Raw genomic sequence first — 22,309 nt, 5'->3', positions numbered from 1 at the left:
TTTGATGGTCGGGAGTTTTCGTTTTGTTCCCATGTACATAATTCTTTTTCTAGAATAGATTATATTTTTGTTTCAAATCAATTAGTACATCAAGTCACACAGGCTGTCATTGATCCAATTATTTTATCTGATCATGGTGGAGTGTGGATTTATATTAAAATAACAGATCAAAATAAGAATAGACCTATATGGAGATTTGATAATGCATTGCTTGCTGATCCGAGGTTTTGTGAGACTCTTCTAGTAAAAATGAATGATTACTTTCAAATTAATGATACAGATGAAGTCTCAATTAGAGAATGACACGGTGACAAAATTCATCACCGTCCCCGCCCTGCGGATAACCGTGGAAAATAATCCCATGTCATTTTCTAGTGTCTATTTCTACCTCGATCCTTCTACACCAGCATACTTCAAAGCAAAACTTGTGGGTCAGTGGTTGTGGCCATTCATACTCTGATTCTTCCCTCTCTCTTTAAAGAATGACATGAAGATGGTTTCCTGCGGTTATCCACGGGGACGGGAACGGTAATGAATTTTGTCACCGTGTCATTCTCTAGTCTCAATAGAAGTTTTGTGGGATGCTTTTAAAGCTTACATGAGAGGACAAATTATTTCCTATTCAGCTTCTCTTAGAAAACAGGTTCAAAAACAATTTTCTGAGTTGGAAAAGGTAGTTAAATCTTTGGAATCAAAATTAATAGAAAAATGGGAGTATTCGACACAACAGGATCTTTTAAAAGTTAAAGATAAATATAATGAAATTTCTTCTCAATTGATAAGGAAAGATTTGTTTTCCCAGCAAGCTTTGTATTATGGAAACTCAAATAAGGCGGGAAGAATGCTGGCAAATTATCTTAAAGCGAAAAAAAGGAAAACAAAAATAATTGCCATTAAGAATGAGAATGGTGAAACTCTGACTCAAATTGAACCTATTTTGAAACAATTTTTAAAATTTTATAAAGCTTTGTATTCTTCTGAGACTTATTTAGATAAGGAAAAAGATGGTTTAGAATTTTTGAAGTTATTAGAGGGACCAAAGTTCCTGAACATATAAAATGAAGTCTGGAAGAGCCAATATCCTTGAAAGAATTAGGAACAGCTTTGAAGTCCCTTAGAGTTGGATCCGCTCCAGGTGGAGATGGTTACACAGTAGAGTTTTATAAATCATTTCAAAACATCATAATGCCCTATTTATTAAATTTATATCAGACTCAACTAAATAAGGGTTATATTACAGGCACTATGCCAGAATCATCATATATAATAAAAGGCTAACTCGCGCATGCGCACTCCTATTTGCGTGTTCCGTGCGCTGTAGGTCTGTGGCCGCAGGAGTGCGCATGCGCGAGTCCCCAGTCTTACTTCTCTCTGACTACGGACCCACAAAGCCACCGCCGCGGCTCCTCTCTCATCTTCCGACGCAACTGCAGCGCATGAGAGGAGCCGCGGGGGCGCCTTTTAAAACGGCTCCCTTCTCTGAGTGCCCAGCCCCTCCTCCTTTTTTTGCGATCCATCGAGCAGCTACCCAGCCTTCTTCCACCACCTACCGAGCCAGGCCCCGCCTCCCCGGTTCCAACCGACACGGCGCCACCAGACCCGGACAGCTTCAAATAGGAGGAAATAACATTAGGGCCCGACACTCACAGACCCGCGAGCAGGGTTGCCATGGAAACCCAGCCGCCATAATAAGACAGCAAGACCGGTCCTGGAAGAGAAAGGGAAAGCGAGGCAGAAAATGGGTGAGAACAGGAGAGCAAAACAATGAGAGGGGGCAAAAGGGGAAGGGGAGGAAGAGTGGGAGAAACCCCGGCCAAAACCAAAAATAAAAACAACCACTGCCACAGAGAGGGAAAGGGACGCTTCCATTTGGGCCAGGGAAGGGTGGGGCTTCTCGGTGGATTAATAGGCTCCAGGGAAATGGGAGAAAAGGGGGCTGGAAGCTGAAAGGAAAAAGATGGGAGAAGAGGGCTGGGGGGGGGCTAAAAAATGAGTTTAGAGCTGGGGCTGAAAATAGGGGACATGTGAAGGAAGGAGGCTTTAACAGGCTTAAACACTAGAGGGGATCAGGAGTGACATGCACAGCAGGGGCTTAGAGGGCAAGAGAGCTGCAGTTGGAGAGACTGAGGAAGGGAATGTTCAGATAAAGAACAGAGACTGAAGAAGGAATAAAATAAAAAAAAGAGACACCTACAGAGAAAACAGAAGTTTGAAGGAATCAGGAACATATACAAAAAGGAGAGCAGAGACCCCTGCAAGAAGAGAAAAAGAGCAAAGAGACTGGGGATGAGAAAGAGAGCACAGATGCTTGCAGGGAGAAAAAGCTAAGCAGTAATGTTACAGCTTGAGAGTGCAGACTGAGGAAGAAAGCAGAGACAGCGCTACACAGGGAAATGGAGGGAGGAAAGAGACAGAAAGAAAAAGACAGACAGACATATATTCTAGCACCCGTTAATGTAACGGGCTTAACAACTAGTTAACTATAGTTTTGCCTAAGCCAAATAAAGATCCTACTTTGGTTTCAAATTATAGGCCTATTTCTTTAATAAATGTAGATGGAAAAATTTTAGCTAAGACATTAGCTTTAAGATTGGCTAAAGCTCTCCCTTTCATTACAGGTATGCATCAAACTGGATTTGTTGCTCAAAGACACTCATCTCATAATACTAGATTGGCATTTCATATGTTGTTTTTGACAAATGCTATAAATGATCCGGCCTTTTCTGTTTCATTGGATGCAGAAAAGGCCTTTGATCGAGTGGAATGGACCTTCATGTATCAGGCGATGGATTGGTTTGGTATAGGTTCAGGATTTATACAAATAATACAAGCATTGTATAGCTCCCCTGCTGCTAGATTGTATATTAATAATACTTTTTCAGAAAGGTTTACTTTGCAGAAGGGGGTTAGACAAGGTTGTCCCTTGTCTCCTTTGCTTTTTGATATTGTTTTGGAACCCTTATTGTTAGCTATACAACAGGTGAAGGAGATACAGGGTATTCCGCGGTCAGATAGAGAATATAAAGTATCGGAATATGCGGATGATATATTGCTTTATTTGAGAAATCCGGAAACGACCATTCCATGCTTGCTTGAATTGATTGAGAAATTTGGAAAATTTTCAGGTTATAAAATAAATTATAATAAATCAGAAGTTCTTCCACTAAATATACATTGTACGAAAGGATTATATGATCCATTTTCTTTTATTTGGAAGGAAGATGGTTTAAAATACTTAGGAATTTGGATTGCAAAAACAGTAGAAAATACAATGAAAGTTAATGAAAAAAATTTATTACAGAAGGTGACAGAAATGTGTGAGCAATGGAATCTTTTACATTTATCTTGGTGGGGGAGAGTACAAACTGTTAAGATGATGATTTTGCCTGTAGTTTGTTACCGAATGGGCATGATACCAATTTTCTTTCAGGGGTCTTTTTATAAAAAATTGAATATGGTTCTAACAAAATTTATTTGGCTTGGTAAAATTCCCAGAATTGCTTTAGTGTCTTTGCAAAGACCACTTGCGGAGGGTGGGGTAAATTTTCCAAATTTTTATAGGTACCATCAGGCCTATATTCTGCGTCAAGGTATGTATTGGATCCTCCCAGAGCCCAATGATAATATACCAGATTGGTTCTGGTTAGAATGGAGACTCATGTTTCCTTTACGTCTTAGTCATGTTATTAGTATTCAAATGCCAAGGTTATATAAAGAACATAAAATATTTGTTGATACCTGGAAAACTTTAAGGTATATAAGTAGTCTAACTCCTATTCCAATAAATAAATCAACAACTCAAACAATTTGGCTAAATCCCAAGATCAAGGTTGGAGGTTTTAAAATCATCTGAAAACATTGGATGATGGCTGGAATTCGTACTTTAGAGGATGTGATGAACAAAGGTAAGCTGCTTGAGTTTTCACAATTGCAACATAAATTTGGTTTAAATAAATCACAATATTTTAGGTGGTTGCAATTGAAGCAGGCCATTCAGGCGGGGTTCCCTGAATGGAAAAATCTTAATAATTATCATAGCCTGGAATTCTTATGTTTTCAGATGGATTCTATGGGTCACCAGGCCGCATTGTGGTATAAATTAATATCTGGATTTGTAAATAAAAAAACTAAAACATGGTCTTAGAGACATTTGGAGCATTGAGATTAAGCATCAGATTAATGCATCTCAATGGCCACGACTTTGGTCTTGGAGGTTAAGGTGTACAGTTTCAGCATCTATGAGACAAACATGTTTTTTTCTTTTGCATAGAGCTTTTTGGACCCCTGTTCGTTTACAAAAACTTGATAGCTCTAAGTCTAATAGATGCTAGCACTGTCATCTTGAGGCGGGGACATTAGATCATCTTTTATTTTATTGTCCATTCATATTATTATTTTGGAAATCAATTTGGCCTCAAATAAATAGGATGTTGGATAATCCGGTAGCCTTGACATATGATACGATTTTATTTGGCACAGCAATGAGAGCACAGAGTCAAATTTCTTCAAATAATAACAAACTTTTATTTATATTAACTGGAGTAGCAGTTCAACAAATAACATACAATTGGAAAAATTATGACAGGTTAAATTATAACTTCTGGTGGAATTCAGTATGCCGTATATATAAAATGGAGCATACATTTGCAACACAAAGAGGTTATATCGATAAGTTTAAGAAGATTTGGGGACCATTAACAGACTTTTGCAATGAATGATACAATTTTCCCATAATAAGATATTTGATAAGAGGGGATGTGGGTGGGTTTATTTTATTCATCTCATAATATAACAAAAAATTTATCATTATATCTTGTTGTATTGTATGCAATTTTCAAAGGAAGGGAAGGGGGTGGGTTTATAATTTGAGTAATAGTTGGTATACTTATTAAGTATTATATACTTTTTAAATATTATAGTAACGGATTATATAATGATATATTGTATTTACGGTGATGTATGAAGGAATATCAAGTGTGTACTCAATGAAATTGTATAAATTTATGTGATACACTTGTTATATGAAAAATGAATAAAAAACTTAAAACAAGAAATGAAAAAGCCACTGAAATTCGCAATTAATGTCTAACTCCAAGCCAGCTATACTGAGGGTATTCTGGGGCAGAGTCAGCACTTGACCCCTTAAGCAGCCAGGTTTAGCACATAAATGGGACTGCATAAAAGTCTGTCATCTTAATACCTACCCCATGGTTGCTTGAATACTGACTTAAGTGATTATGTTCTCACCACTACTGACTGGAGGAGGAGAGTGTGGCATAGTGGTTAGAGCTACAGCCTCAGCATCCTGAGGTTGTGGGTTCAAACCCCACACTGCTCCTTGTGATCCTGGGCAAGTCACTTAATCCTCCACTACCCCAGGAACATTAGATAGATTGTGAGCCTGTAAGTGTGGTTGTAAAACTACAAAAAGAGCAGTATATAAGTTAAAGAGCATAAAGCCTTTGAACATCAGATCCTACATGTTTGGAAGCTGCTTCCACAATTCTGAGTCTGACTAAAGTGCAGTATTCCCACTGTGTTTGTCCTTTTCAGAGGCCCCATGCAGAGGATGTATACCTTAAGAGGAGACCTAATAAAAACAGGGAGAGGGGGAAGATCTATAGGCAGTCCCTGGGTTAAGAACAAGTTCCATTTTTAAAACCATTCTTAAGTTGAATTTTATGTAACTCAGATCTTTTATAATACAGAGTCTATAAAAAAGCATGAAACATTAAAGCAACAATCCTCAAAATAAAGTACAATAGTTTAAATAGAAAGAAAAGATAGGAGGTAATTTTTCATCCATTCCACAGTTCCCTCTCCACCACCACACCCAACATTTCTCCCTTTCATCTCTTCCCCATGTGTCTGTACCTCACGCCTGTTCCACCACCATTTCCAATATTTCTCTCTCCCTCCCTATGCACAACAATTCTCCTTTTTCTTCATTTTTCCATGTGCACCACCTTTCTTTCCCTCTCACTCATACACCCATGCCCAACAAGTCTCCCTTTCTGTTCCCGCCACCACTCAGCATCTCTTCCCCTCACTTCCTCCATTCTTCCATCCTATGTCTCAAGTTAATACTCCCCTCCCTCTATTCATTCTGTGTCCCAAGTTCATGTTCCCTCCCTCTTTCCATCCTTTGTCCGGTTTGTGCTCCCTCCCTTCATTCTGTGTCCCAACACAACCCTGCTTTTCCCTTCCTATGCCAACACACCCCTCTTCCTCCCTTCCTATCCCAACGTGCCCCTCATCATCCTTCCCTCTGTCTGTTCTGTGTGCCAAATTTGTGCTTCTCTTCCATGGGTGTTTACCTCCTCTTGCCAACTCCCTCCTCCCAGCTGCATTTCTTGTCACAAAGCTGCGGCCACGGTTCCTACACACAGCCCACAGCTTTGTGAAGAGAATTGTGGCTGGGAGAAGAGAGCCGGCCAGAGGAGGTAAACACCTACAGGAGGGAGGAATGCATTTGGAGCACAGAACAGAGGGAGGGAAAGATGACAAGGGACACATTGGGATAGGAAGGGAGGAAGAGGAGTGTGTTGGGACAGGAAGGGAGAGGTAGGACTCCGGTTCATAAGTACAAGTTCGACGTAAGTTGGGCATTCTTAACCTGGGGATTGCTTGTATATGTAATAGGGCATACTTCCTATTTCAAAAATATGGTACTGAACATATAAGGAAGGAAATATATTAGGATAAAACAGAAAAGCTTATAAATGTGCCCCAAAAAGGAAACAGCAGAACTCAGCAGCAGGAGAGAGGCTGTTAAAGGCCCAACTAGTACTTCTTAAACGAGGCAGTAGTTTTGCTCCAGAAATGCAATAAATAGTTTGTGATGAGGATAAATATAATGAAGGAATCCATCCAGCAGTCCACCTAGGGGAGATGGACTGTCCTATAAGACCATACATGATGGGGCTGGACTGAGCTGCAGAGAGAAGAAAGGAGGTCTCTCTGAACAGGTGAAGAGAGGCATGATGGAACCCTAACACTAACTTTCAAGTTTTTTTCTAGCAACATTTTGGATCAACCCCCAGTTTAAAATTCAGCTGACTGATCCAGATCACAACCACGGGGGGAGTAGCCAGGAGCCCTGCTGTACTGCTGTAGTGGGCCTTATGCAAAAGAACCGCAGAAGGAAGAAGAAGATTGGAGAAGACGTGCTCAGTATTGGCTTCACTCTGTACAGGGTGAGCATTGGCACACTGTAGTGCAAGGTCCTATCACTGTGGCAAAATGTATTGAGTAAATGTGTTAAGTACTGTATTCCACTGTAGTTGGTATTACAAAATCAAATAACAATCACAATTCCAAATATAACAAATATCAATTAAAATACGAGCATTCATCATATCAACAATATAAGAATGATATGTCGTACTTAAAGTGTTACATGAAGGAAAATCAAGTGTGTATTTATAGGATCATATGAATTTTTCTGATACACTTGTTGTAATAGGCAAAACTGAATAAAGAAATTTAATAATAACAATATAAGAATCACACAATCCATAAGGAGGAGGTGGCCTAGTGGCTAGAGCTGCTCCTTGTGATTGTGGGCAAGTCACTTAATACTCCATTGCCCCAGGTACCACAGTTAGATTGTGAGGACAGATAGAGAAAATACTATTCAATTAATTGTAAATCACTTTGAGTAAATCTCATCATGAAAAGGCAATTAATAAATCTAAAATAATACTAATAATATATAGTCATCAAGTAACAATTTATAAAGCAATGAACCAAAATACCAAATAAAGCTCACACTAAAGTCTTGATACTAATAAAGACATTAATCAGCCCTAATATAGACATTAACTCATCAATGGACCACTCAAGAATAAATGTACTCCTTAGATCATTCTTTGTCTTTAATCTTCCATCGCTCATACTATTGAGCAGACCTTAAAATCTATTTGACATACAACAGCCCCACATCTGAATTTTTAAAACAATTTAAATTACTTTTATTGCTGTTTTTGTCTACTGTGATTGTGAATAGGCTTCGAGATTGCATGCTTGCAAACTGATGACATTAAGCTATCATCTAGCCCAAAATTAAAAGATGTCTCACTAGGGCCATCTCTATTATCTAACTACACATCATTAGGAGAGAAATTCTATAAAGTAAGTATATTAATAATATTTAGAAAAATGGCATATGTATATGCCTACATGTGCATATATGTGCATAAATGCCAAAATTCTACCTACGTGCTATTCTATGTGCATAATTTACATCCTATATAATAAAAGGCTAGCCGCACATGCGCACTCCTATTTGCGTGCTTCCGTGATCAGTAGGTCTGTGGTCGCAGGAGTGCGCATGCGCGCTTATACGTCACCAGCCGCTGATTGCCTCCAAAGCCGGGACCGCAGCCAGCCGCCGATCTCTGTTCCTCCAGCGGGGGGTGTCTGGGAGGAGAGGAATCGTGGCCGCTCAGCGCCCCCACTGAGGAGCCCAGCAACTTTCCGCTGCCCGGGACCCGAGTCCTTTGCCGCCCCCCCTTCCCTTCCCTTCCCGCGGGCCCGACTACAAACCAGGCGATTTAAGCAGCTGCAGCAGTCTTCACACGCTGTTTCGGGCCCTTCTACTGCCCTGATTTGCTCTGCCGCGTCTCTGATGATGTCATCAGGGACGTGCCAGAGTACATCAGGGCAGTAGAAGGACCCGAAGAAGCGTGTGAAGACTGCTGCACATGCTTCTTGAATCGCCAGGTTTGTAGTAGGGTCCGCGGGAAGGGAAGTGGGGGGCGGCAAAGGACTCGGGACCACGTTTGTAGTCGGAACCGCGGGAAGAGAAAGGGGGGTAGAGGAAACGCTAATGCTGCTGCACAGGGAACTGGTGTGGGGGGAGGGAAATGGAGGGGGAGGGAATGCTGCTTTGGACAGACAGAGGGAGGAAGGGAGACAGAAAGAAAAGAAGAAAGACACAGGGGTAGGAAGATACACAGAAAGACAGACAGACAAAAGGGGACAGAGACAGACAGACAGAAAGAAAGACAGTGGGAGTCGCGTCAGGAGGGGTGCGGGATGCGGCAGAGGGAACTTTTCCAATGGGTGCAACTGGGCGGCTGTCGGGAACCTCTGATTAGGGGCAGAGCAAGGTAAGTGTATCATAGGGATAAGAAGGAGGAGGGGGAAGAAAAAGGAAGGGACACCTACTGCTGGACAGGGAGAGAAGGAAAGAGGTGCTGATGGACAGGGGGGGTGAAGAAAAAGGAACGGAGGCCTAATAATGGACAGGGGAAGAAGGAAAGAGGTGCTGCTGGACAGGGGGGAGGTAAAACAAAGGGAGAAGGGCTGCTGCTGCATAAGGAGAGCAGTGAAGGGGTGGTGGTGGACACAGGGGAGGTAAAAGGAAGGGACAATGGACAGGGGGAGCAGGCAAGGGGTGGTGATGGACAGCCAAGGAAAAAGAAAGACAGAAAGAAAGAAAGCAGCTAAGGAGAGAGAGAGAAAGAAATAAAGACAGACACACACACATATATTCTAGCACCCCTTAATGTAACGGGCTATAAGACTAGTAGATATATAAATACATAGAAAGATTGTATCAGGTTATATAAAAAAGTATTTATTTAAAATAATTACAATACATAATAATGAATTTAAATTCAATGTATCAAATCATATACAAATTACATAAACATAAAACTAACATGTCAAAGAATATATTTTATTTAGCACAAATCACTATTAAACAGTATTTAACATTATAGTTTAGTATTTCCTATGTTTTTTAGATTTTTCACTCTGTTGTATAATAATATATAGCACTATTTTGTATCACTATTTTGTTAGGATGAAATACTTTATATATCCATTATTTTCAAATTTAACGAATAGTTAGAATGGTTCAATGATATCACTTAAAAGATTTTTATGTTTTCAGAATACAGAGCATTGTTTTAACAGTTTAAGGAGTGTACCTTGAGTTTTATGCTTTGTTCATCTTTTGCTTTTTAATTGTGGATTTTATCTCGTTTTTTATGTTATCTTTAGACACCACTCTTTACTGTGACATCATCAAAAAGGGCTTGTCTTATCAATCGATAATTTTGAATGCGGTAGTCATGGTATGCTGAACCATAGGGTTGTCCTTACATAGTCGCAAGCACTCTGCAGAATATGTCAATCACAGCTTTTCAGTTGCTGCTCCTCCCTGGTCTCTGCTGCTCCTTCAGTTCTTCCTTCCGCAGGCGAGCATGAAGGTGTCATTCTGATCTGTCCTCTTTTATTTCTTTATTTTTCAGATGTTTTTTGTGGTCTTTTTGGTTTTCATGTGTTTTATGTGGCTTGGAGAGGAGCAGTCTCTGTCTGCAGCTATCAGGTGCATCCTTCGGGAATCTGTTTAGCCAGCCTTCTGGTTATTTGTGGAGCACAGGGTTCCGAACCCTCAGCTTTTGCTTGCTTCCTTGACTCAGTCAGGAGCTTGAGCTCAGGCTGTTAATCATCAATAGCATCTTTTGGGGCACTCATGGTGCCAGCGGACTCATGGTGCCAGCGGTGATGTGGCCCTCCTTACCCTTCTCGGTTCGGTGATTGTTACGGCCTGGAGTGGAGGTTCAGTCTGACTGAGGTTCAACTGGCAGCTCGAAGATCTCGGCATGATAGCTGACCAGTATATTGAGGCAGAAATTCCCTCCAGATCCAGCAGGCTGCAGCACCTTTTGTCCTGTGCACATGGTCTGTAAGTACAGGCTGTGACAGCATATGGTCAAAATTGGGAGGGGGGGTGGTCTGAAAAACTGTGTTTTGCCTGTTTCTACAGCTAGATCCATAGTCCCCCTCTAAAATCCTGTTTACTGCTTTTAGGTCGATCCTAAAGCATTTTAAAGCTGTATTTTTGGTGTCAAAATGTTGCTATCTTGTATTTCCTGACTTTTTTCCTCTAGATTCTCAAAATCTTCTCTCTCAAAAACCTTGTTTTGCCTCAAAATTGATAGGGATGGAGTCTTCAGACCCTAATACTTCTATTTCATGCCTTATTTGTGCTGGATCGGAGGTTGACCAGTGCCTGTGTGTGGCATGGGAAGGATGATCGGGAGCTTCAGGCGTATTCCCTTCACAGGCCTCCAGGATTGTAGAAACACAGGTGGGCCCATCAGTGGGACAAAATACCTTCTGAGACCCCAAGACAGCAGCTCTGTGCACCGTCAGGGCGCACCTGTCTTGGCTTTGTAACCCAAGAAGAGGCATATGCTCCAACATACAGGACAAGAAGTCTTGCCCTCTCAGGCCTTTACCCCAGAGTTTATTAATCTACTTTGGCAGGCTTATGCACAAGGCAGAAATCCACCGGTCAAATCCGCGAGTGAGCAGAAAAGCACGCAGATCTCGTTGGAGTCTCAGAGCGTTTCTTCCCTATGTGAGGCTTCCCTGATGGGCGACACAACCTCCTATGTAGAGGACCAAGATTTATCAGCTATAGATCAAGGAGAGGATCTCTCTGTCTGCTGACTGTTTAATTCCTTGGCTGTAAGGGAGATGATTACTGAGTCCCTTTGAGAACTAAAAATAGACCCTCCGCAAACCCCATCTTCCCAGTGTTCTCTTCTGAATAGGGTCCAGGCTTAGCCCATGTGCTTCCCGTGGCATCCAGAGATGAGGGTCTTAATCACGGAGCCCTGGGAGACCCCTGAAGGATCCATAAAGATGGCTAAAGCCATGGCTAAACTGTATCCAATGGATCAGGAATTCCAGCAGATGTTTGCTATGCGAAAAGTCGACTCCCTGGAAGCCGAAGTGGTCTTCAAAGATCCGCAGGACCGCAGAGTGGATATGGTCCTCCGAAGACAGTTTAAGGCTTTGACCTTAGGGGTTAATGCTGCAGCTGCGGCCTCCTTTGTGGCATGTGCCTCTCACTCTAGGCTAAGAGTTCAGCCCTGGCAGACTCTGAGTCCCTGCCTCAGCTTGTGCTGGCGGGCATAGCCTACATTGTGAATGTACTATTTGACATTATCAGAGTCTTGGGAAAAGTCTTGGCCTTTTTGATGGCCACCTGGCATATGCTTTAGATCAGACAAGGAGCAGGTAATTCGACTTCTAAAGTGACGCTGAGCAGGCTCCATTTTGGAGGACAGATGCTGTTTGCCAAGGACCAAGATGATTTCATGGCCACTGTACAAGATCTCTGGCCTAAGTCTTTACCAGATGGCAGACCCCAAGCACCTAGAGGCCAGAGCTGGGGCCTTTCGCAGCTCGAGGCACTCTCACCAATATTCCAGAGGAACCTTTACCCAGAGAGCCTGTCAGGACACCAGACAGTGATTTTCCGGCATCAGAAGGAACCAAGGTTATCCCAGGACAAGCAGGCAGCACATGTGGGTGAAGTCATCCATGGAGCCCCTTTACAGACAGCTTTAAAAATGCATCACCACTTTAAGAACTTGAGAAAGATCACAAACTGCCCTTATGGCGCATGCACAAGTGCCTTCCCGCTCAACGTAGGCTCGTGGTACCTCAGTTCTTAGTTTTCCATGGAGTTAAGAAGTTGTATCTCTGAATGTTGTTAAATTTTTGCCATTTGCCTTCCGGCTCACACATTTTATTTTCTTCTAATTTTCCTCTTCCTTTAAGAGTACTTATATATATATATTTTTTTAAAGAGAGAGCGAGGAAATTTTCTTTCCCCCTCACAGGCTTTGGCCGGCGAGGCCATTTAGTTTTTCCTCAGCCATTGAGTTCAGTTTGGCAGAGGCATTTTTTCTGTCGATGTCCCAGCTGTTATCGGGTTTTAAGAAGTGCTGCAGGTGCCAAAGGCCAATTTCCATCACTTACCCCTATAGTTGGTGTTTGAGAACACCAAGTAGATTCTTGTGCTCGGTGTTCTACCCTGCAGAAATGTTCCATTAAGAGCCGGAAACTTCAACAAGAAAAATTGTTTGGTACCAGCATGGAAATGGAGAAGACATCACAGCCTTCCATGTCAAAGACATCAATATTGACGCTGGTGTTGGGAGACATTGTTCCATCTAGTAAGCCAGCTAAGAAGCTACCAGCTTCCCAACAGGTCTCGCAGGTCACTCTTGCATTGAATCCCTTGATGACGACTAAGCGACGACCTCTTCTGCATCTTGCCTCTCCTACTTCAAGATATGTATCTTCTTTGAGGTCGCCCTCTCTGAGGCAAGATGCGACACCAATGGTAGCAGCAGAAAGGCCAAAGGTACCAGTGCTTTCATTCCATGAAAATCTCGATGCGCTTTTCCAAGTGAGTGATATGTTTAAGCTCTTTATTCCAGCATTGACTCCCTCGGTACCGGTCCAGCCTGAGCCTAAGGCAACCAAGTCCTGCAGTACCGACACTGGCTCTTTAGAGGGACATTGATGTTTCACGCCTAAGCGTAGATCACATCATCGCAGGTCCAGTTCTCCATCGAGACCCCGCTCCAGTTCATTGAGGCATCATCATTCTTCCTTCTTGTCACGACGCTCCAAATCTAGTAAGCATCATTCCTCTTCAGGAGCTTCTAAAAGGAAATATCGCTCTCCTTCACGGTCTTCAAAACGTAAAAGAGTGTCACGTCAGACATCGTCATCAGATCAACACCGGCTCGACACAAGCATTGATTTGCTCGATGCGCTCCTTCACCAAAGCCCTTTTATGACTCTGACCTGCAGTCTGATTCAGCTGAAGACTTACCTGAGTCTCCTCAGAGGCTTATGATACTACATCAGAAAAGTCTCCATAAAAGTCTTCACCAAGGGCTAAATCTCCTACTGAAAGACTTTCATTTACCAAATTTATTCGCCAGTTGGGCAAAGAGTTACCAATCAAGCTAGAAGCTGACTTTGCTTACAGTGCTGAATATTTGGAGGCCTTAGATTATGATGAGCCTCCTAAAGAACTTCTCAGACTGCCTTTGCTTGGTATACTCAAAGAGACTCTTCACAAGAACTGGGAAATGCCCCTAACCATTACAGCGGCTCCCAGAAAATTGGACTCTATATAAAATCATTTCTTCTCCAGGTTTTGACAAGCTACAGCTTCAGCACCAGTCCCTAGTGGTAGAGTCGACTTTGAAAAAATCTACTTCATCAAAAGTCTATGCCTCAGTGCCACCAGGGCGTGAAGGACACACTATGGATAACTTTGGGCATTGCCTGTACCAAAATTCTATGCTAGCGAATACAGGTCTAAATTATAATTTTTATATTTCCTGATATATAAAGCACCTATATTTCCTGATATATAAAGCACCTTGTTAAGAAATTACCTTCTTTTCATAGATACATTCCTCCGCAACATTTTCAGGAATTTCATCATATTTCTCGCACCCTTGCCCTAGGTAGAAGATACATGGCAAGATCTGCTAATGATGCATTTGAATTATCTTCTACAGCAGGGGTGTCAAACTCAATCACATTAAGGGGCCAAAATCCAAAATACAGGCTAAGTTGCGGACCAGGCCCTGCCCAATCTCCATCCCAGACCCCGCCCCCATAATAGTACTAATTATAACACCATTTTTTCCATTCATTTTTCATATAAACACACAAAAAACAAAAGGAATTGACCCCAAAATATCCACAAAGAAGAAAATCCAGAGAAATCATCACTCCACAGAGTTTTTTTGGTTTTCTCATATAAACACACACAATACAATCTTATTAACACATAATGGTTAACCACAAAATTAAACTACACAAAGCACACTGTATTCTTCAACATTCCTACCAGAACACAGATAACCCCTATGCAAATACGGGACCAAAAACTAAAAGTACTAATCTATATATATAAAATCGGAGTTATGTATGTGTGTATGTATGTATGTATGTGTGTATGTATGTATGTATGTATGTGCCGCGATCACGCAAAAACGGCTTGACCGATTTGAACGAAACTTGGTATGCAGATCCCTCACTACCTGGGATGATATGTTCTGGGGGTCTCGCGGCCCACCTGCACACGTGGGCGGAGCTACAAACATAAAATCAGATTTCACCCATTCATGTCAATGGAAAAAATGTAAAAAGCTGCCATTCTCACAGTAATTCAAAAACGGCTTGACCGATTTAACGAAACTTGGTATGCAGATCCCTCACTACCTGGGGTGATATGTTCTGGGGGTCTCGCGGCCCACCTGCACACGTGGGCGGAGCTACAAACAGAAAATCAGATTTCACCCATTCATGTCAATGGAAAAAATGTAAAAAGCTGCCATTCTCACAGTAATTCAAAAACGGCTTGACCGATTTGAACGAAACTTGGTATGCAGATCCCTCACTACCTGGGGTGATATGTTCTGGGGGTCTCGCGGCCCACCTGCACACGTGGGCGGAGCTACAAACAGAAAATCAGATTTCACCCATTCATGTCAATGGAAAAAATGTAAAAAGCTGCCATTCTCGCTGTAATTCAAAAACGGCTTGACCGATTTGAACGAAACTTGGTATGCAGATCCCTCACTACCTGGGGTGATATGTTCTGGGGGTCTTGCGGCCCACAACTCTATGTTGCTTGCTCAAGGGTGGGTTCACCCAAGAATTTATATGTTCTTGCTCCAGGAGGTGAAACTAAAAATGTTGTTTATAATCACGTTTTGCGTTAGTTGTATTGTATTCATTTTGTCAAATATTTCACATTATAATTTGAATATTGTACTTTTTATTAAGCTGTAAAAAAATAATTTCATTCACCAATAGACAGTAAGGGAATTTTTCAAGTACCTTTCTTATTTCTAATCTTAATGTATATTTTCTGTAAACCGCTTAGAACCTAACGGATGTAGCGGTATATAAGAAATAAATTACATTACATTACATTACTATAAAGTATCTTTATTTGAATCCATTTACAGTGTTATTGCTATAATTAAATACCCGTGCAACGCCGGGGCATCAGCTAGTATATAAAAAAGAAACCCTAAGATTCAAGAGTCTGCATGCAGTACAACCCCCAGAGAAATAAAAACCAAATTTATTTCTTCCTGAGCAGTGCAAAAGATAGATTGCAGATTAAAATGCTCAAAACTGACACAATTGAAACACTAAATTGAAAATAAAATAATTCCCCCTACCTTTGTTGTCTCCCTTCATGCTGTGCCTCCCTCCGGCTGGTGTCCTACCTTCTGGCCGTATTATGCAGCCCGTGGTCCGATGCCCCTGGTGTTTTCTTGTGGGCGGCTCCCTCCTCCTCACAGCATGAAGCCACGTGCAGCGGCTCTTCGCACGTTCTTTGCCTGAACCAGAAGCCTTCTCTGACGTCGCAACGTCGGAGGAAATGCTTCTGGATGAGGCGTGGGACGTGTGAGGAGCCACTGCGCGTGACTTCGTGAACGCTGCGGCTGTAAGGAAGAAGGATCTGGCTGGCCACAAGAGAACACCGGGGGCATTGGACCGCGGGCCACACAAAATGACCAAGCAGGCCGGATTCGGCCTGCAGGTCTTGAGTTTGACACCTGTGTTCTAGAGCATCAGCTATGTCAGAAGCAATTAGACATCTTGCATGGCTACGAATCTCAGATATGGACATCAATCTGCAGGACAGATTAGCGAACATTCCCTGTTTGGGAGATGAGCTATTTGGTGAGAAACATTGGGATGCTTTGGTTAAATCCAAGCCCAAGCTTTCAACTTCCAAATCTTTTAAGCCTTCTTCTTCCTATCAAAGGCGTTTTTCTTCAAAAACAGCTGCTCTTCCTAGGCTGCAGCAGAAAAAGCAAAAACAATAGAGCCCCCAGAAATCTCAGACAGCAGCTTCTCAAAAGCCCGCTCAGTCTTTTTGACGGGCTTCTAGAGAGCATAGCTGCGATTCCTATTTCTCAGCCTCTTTCTCAACCAATCGGAGGTTGGCTCCAGCTGTATTATCCCCGTTGGGAACTAATAACCACAGACCTCTGGATCATTCGAGAGGAATACTCTCTTCACTTCATCAATATACCTCCAGATCATCCACCAAGAGAGTCCTCTTTCAATCCTCAGCTGACGTCCCTTCTTCTTTGAGAGATAGAATCCCTCCTTCTCAATGCTATAGAGGAGGTTCTACCTGCACAGAGAAACCAGGGGTTTTACTCCTGGTATTTTCTTATCCCAAAGAAGACAGGAGGTCTGCGCCCAATCTTAGACCTCAGGGGCCTCAACAGGTTTCTAGTGAAGGAGAAGTTTTGGATGTTGTCCCTGGCAACTTTATATCCCCTCTTAGATTACAGCGACTGGCTATTCTCTCTAGATCTCAAATAGAGAATGACACAGGGAAAAAAATCTGTCCCCGTCACTGCCCTGTCACCGGACCACCGTCCCCTTCACCGCCCCATCTCCACTGTCCCCTTCATTGCCCTGTCCACGAACCCACAGTCTCCTTCACCGCCCCGTCCCCACAGTCCCCTTCACCGCCCCGTCCCTGCAGCCCGAAAATCTCACTCCCCTCCCACTTACCTTCGCAGTATAAAGAAACATAAGGGAGGGAAGGCACACGGTCACCGATTGCGCGCATGGCCCCTTCCCTCCCTCCGGCCAAATCTATCTCCTACCCTCCCCCTTACCTTTGCGACGCTGTAGAAAAGAAACTGATGTTGGCGAAGCCTGCCTGTGCCACCCTGCAGTTGCATGTGTGTGAGCGAAAGCTCCTCCTCTGACAATTGTCATTTTATAAAACAGAGCAAGGTTCAACAAAATCCATTTCTCCTCCCTTTCAGAAATATCCCCTTCACTATTGTGAAAACTGAACAAACCAAATTACTACAGAATGCTACATAGAAAAATCAAGCTAACATAATACTTTAGTCACACATGGCAAGAATAATGTTAGGGGAGTGCAACTAGGCAACTGCCCCCTGGTCAGAGAGAGAGCCCTAAGCCAGCTGGAAGCTAAAGAAGCACAGTCTGGACTTTGCGGTTCCCAGTTATGTGTAATACCAGCTCTAGCGGGATACATATTTTTAATCTGAAATATTCTAATCACAAAATATAAAATAAATTTATATATATTTTTTTGTTATCTGGTAATTTTATTCTTCAAATCACATTGGTCTCAGGCTTTGGTTTTAGGTTCCTTCTGTCTTCATCGTGGCATGGCTGGCTCCTGAAAGTAAAATAGGCGCAAGAGGAGATGGGGAGAAGATGCCGAATCTGACACGGGCGCAATTTTTTTTACCACAGGAGTAAGACTTTTCACCGCTCCCATAGGGCGGTAAAAGGTCTTGTCCCCCATTCTCGCGGGGGGGGGGAAAGGTCTTGTCCCCATTCTTGCGGTAAACCAGTTGCAAATGTCTCCATTCCTGCGGATTTACTGCGGTGACCCACAGTTTACCGCGGTGAACGGTCCCCGTGTCATTCTCTAATCTCAGAGGCTTATACTCACATTCCAGTGAATCTGACCTCCAGAAAATTCCTCAGATTTTAGATGGCAAAGCACAATTATCAATACAAGGTCCTGCCCTTTGACCTTGCATCCTCTCCCAGAGTATTCACCAAGTGCCTGGTGGTAGTGGCAGGGGTCTTGCGGTCTCAGGGTGTCCAGGTGTTCCCCTATCTGGATGATTGACTGATCAAAGATCCAACCTCTCAAGGGGTGATTGCAGCGACTCGCTTAACAATTCTCTTCCTTCAACAGTTGGGTTTCAAAATCAATTTATCGGAGCTCTGCTAGACACCATTCATCTCGGAGCATTTCTCCCTCAGCAAAGACTAGAAAATTTGATTCAGCTTTGCACTCAGACTTCTCACTTGCCATCATTCTTGGCTTCCATGGTGCATGTTACTCCATTTGCGAGACTTCATCTCCAGACACCTTGATGAAGTCTCCTTAAGTGACTTACCCAGGATCACAAAGATCTGTAGTGGGAACTGAACCCAGTTCCTATGTCCTCAGTCCACTATACAAGCCATTAGGCCTACTCATCCAACACTGAAATGTTTGTGCCTTAAATATTGGCAAGTTTTCAGCCATATACATTAGTATTCTAGAAAGAAAAATAGGCACCTATTTTTTTTTTTTTTTACAAAATAGGCTTCAAATAGGTGCTTTCCTAAATATGAGTGCCCACTTATAGAATTACCGTTCATATATCAACTAATGAAAATATTTCATACTCTTTCTTTTGAAATATAAACAGAAATGGGAAATAAGAAAACTAATGGTCCTAACACCCTTCTACTAAATTAATTCACATAAAATGCAGCAGTTCTTTATAGACTCTGACCTAATTTACCCAGAATTTAGCTACTAGCACTGTATGGGCTCCTTTTACAAAGCAACAGTAGCTTTGCTGCTGCAGTAAATACACCGAAGCCCATAGGAATTGAATGGGCATCTTTGCGTTTACCGTGGCAGCATCGCTACCACATCTTTGTGAAAGGGGCCCTATATGCACATGTTACATCTCCTCACCAATAGTAGAACTTTCATTTTTTATTTCAAGTGGGTTGATATTCAAAGCAATTTAAATGTTCAGAAATGGATCCTTGCTGGTTAAATCGCCTGTGTGGGTTAACCAGTAATTTTCAGCAGCACTTAATTGGTTAGTGCAGTAGGGAAAATCACCATTCTCAGAGAACTAATCTATTCACAATTTTTGTAAACAATCTTATTTGGTCAACAGTTATTAAGGTTTTTGATACCAGGTACCCCTGGAGACAAGAGCCCAAAACTCAAGTACAATCAGAAACAGTTTATACAGCCCAGGGAAATTTCTCCACTTGTAAAGCTGAAGAGAGACGGCTGTGAAATAAATTAAGAGAGAAAACACCGGAGATTGAACATCACATAAGGTTCGGAGCATAGTCTGCATTAAGTTTGTTTTCTTCTGGAGTAATTAGCCTGGATTATACATGAAGAAATGCAATTATTGGAACTAGCCTGCCCTCTTAACTAAGTGAATTGCTCTGATGTGAATTGCACAGAACCGCACCGCTAGACTCAGAATCATAATGTACAGCCAAAAACTGATATAGTGAAAGATAATGAATGCACCTGATGCCGAAGCTAGTCACTGTGATTCATGCTTCCTCTTAAGCAAGTGAGCAAGATCCCCTTAACTATTCTATTGTCTTTCCCTTTACAGGTTCCTAAAGAGGTATGTCTACTTTGTTGGAAATTTCCATCAGTCCAAGAACACTCCTTGATGACCTTTGGGGGTAGGGATGGTATAAACCATTTTTGGTGGTTTGTGTTTCTTTACACTGATCACATTCTTTCTGAGGGAATGGAGAACTTCTAAAGGAAGATTACTCTGGAAGAACCTAGTAGTGCAGTACAGGGTGAGCATATTCATTTCCCCACCCTTGATATTTGTGCACAAATGGAAAGAAAGCCGATGAAGTTAAGTGCACTATTCACGATGTTACTTTGTTCCTGTCTCAAGCTTTCTGCATCAGCCTGGCTCAGGAATGTTCACATGGGGATAATTTCCAAATTTATTTTGTATTTGATATACCACCCATTGGCACAGCCATCTGAGCAGTTCACAGTCTAATCAGGTACTCTAAGTATTTTCCCTATCTATCCCGGCAGGCTCACAATCTAGCTACAGTACCTGGGTCAATGAAGAGTTAAGTGACTTGCCCAGGGTTTTAAGGAGCAGCACTGGACATGAACCCACAACTAGAAAATGACACGGTGACTGTTACCCATGGTTAGCCGTGGGTAATCTGCAGGAAAAGAGAGAAAAAAAACCTGGTTGCCATGGGTACGGGGACAAGGCTATTCACTGCTCTGTGGAGCAGTGAATGGCCTTGTCCTCGCAGTAAAGTATCTGTCACATTGCTTCCCTTCCCACCCCTCCCGATCAGCAGCCCTCCTCACGATTGCGACACTTGCTCCCTCTCAATTACCGGCAGCAAAAAAAAAAAGCCATCTGGGCATCTCTTCCCCTCCTCAAGCCATCTCCCTCCCTTCCCCTCATCTTCGTAGGCGCTTTTCAGAGTTTTCTCTTTCTGAGGTGTCCGGACAAGGCAACCATTCTCACAAGTCCCACACGACTGCCCCAAAGCTTCTCCTCTGATGTGAGCCGCCCAGGCAGAATCACAAAGGTCCATCAGAGAAGTTTCGGGGCAGTCGCGCGGGACTTGTGAAAATGTTGCTGCGTTCGGACACCTCAGAAAGAGAAAACTCTGAAAAGCCCCTATGATGGTGAGGGGAAGGGAGGGAGATGGCTCGACAAGGGGAAGAGGTTGAGTGGTACTGAAGGAAAGTGGAGAGAGAGGGGGGAGGGGAGCAGACACTGAAGGGAAGTGGAGAGAGAGGGAGGAGCAGATGCTGAATGGAAGTGAGGAAGGGAAAGAGAGGGAACAGATGCTGAAGGGAAGTGAGGAGGAGAAAGAGGGGAGCAGACACAAAGTGGCGAGAGAGGGATCAGACACTAGAAGGAAGAGAGGACACTAGAAGGAAGTGAGGAGGAGAGAAAGGGGAGCAGATGCTGGATGGGAGTGGAGAGATAGGGGGACAGACACTAGAAGGGAGAGGATAGAGAGGGCATCAGACTCTGGAAGGAAGTAGAGAGGAGAGAGAGAGCACATACTGGATGGAAGTAAGGGATAAAGAAAAAAGGGCACATGCTGGATTGGGGGAAGAGGATAGAGTTAGTGAGATACTGGAAGGGGCGAGGGAAAGAGATGGCAAGCTGTAGTTAGACACAATGAAAAGTAAATTGAGGAATGGAAAGTAAGAAAGTAGACAAGAGGTAGAAAACAAATTGAGAAGGGAGAGGAGAGAGAGCTAAGAGCATTGGAGGAGGGGGAGGAGACAGATACCAGATCTGAAGGGAGGAAAGGAAAGAGATGCTAAAAACCTCCTGGGGGAGTGAGTGAGAGATAGAAGGGAAGAAGAAAGAGATGCCAGACCATGGGAGGAGTGGAGGAAGGAAGATGGGTGCCAGACCAATGGTGGGGGGAGGGAGAGATGGAAGGGAGAGGCAGACAGTTTCTGGTAGAGGCATAGAAATAGAGCAGATGCCTCAGTGCATCTGACTTAGGCACCAGCATTTATACAAGGTTTCAGCAGGCTTCTGTCTGATATCCAAATTCAAGCATGGGAATCAGTGCTAAGTGCAAATCTATAAAGAGCACATGCCTTTTATAGAATCACCTGTAGTGTCATTTTTTTCCAGTGCCAATTTTTGATTGCCATTTGTAAAATTCCCTACAAAATCTGCAAAAAATCCATTTGGAGAGATTATCCCCTCTCCCACAGACTTTAAAATAAGTTGATTCTGCTATTACATCAAGGAATTGTCTGGATGGGAACATCTGGAAGAAGTAGGAAAACAGTGGGCAACACTGAAAGGAGCAGTTTTTAAGGGCAACAAACCTGTGCAGCCTGTCCTGTAAATACAGTGCACCAATCCCATTCAAAGCT

General features: G+C 42.8%; 1 protein-coding gene across 4 annotated transcripts in view; it reads left to right on the top strand.

The window, feature by feature from the left end:
- The window catches only part of CAPN8 (calpain 8), a 210,177-nt gene that overhangs the window by 127,243 nt on the left and 60,625 nt on the right, over positions 1–22,309 (top strand). For all 4 annotated transcript variants that reach the window (XR_004538661.1, XM_033935863.1, XM_033935864.1 and 1 more), the window contains exons 10-11: positions 7,021–7,196; positions 20,019–20,030. Coding sequence is in view for 3 of the 4 variants with exons in the window: in XM_033935863.1 (XP_033791754.1) it covers positions 7,021–7,196; positions 20,019–20,030 (188 nt within the window). In the remaining variant the exon portion in view is untranslated. The remainder of the gene's footprint in view (positions 1–7,020; positions 7,197–20,018; positions 20,031–22,309) is intronic.

This window comes from Geotrypetes seraphini, chromosome 3, assembly GCF_902459505.1.
Source record: "Geotrypetes seraphini chromosome 3, aGeoSer1.1, whole genome shotgun sequence".
Classification (NCBI taxonomy): domain Eukaryota; kingdom Metazoa; phylum Chordata; class Amphibia; order Gymnophiona; family Dermophiidae; genus Geotrypetes; species Geotrypetes seraphini.
This window is presented reverse-complemented; position numbering and strand designations above follow the sequence as displayed.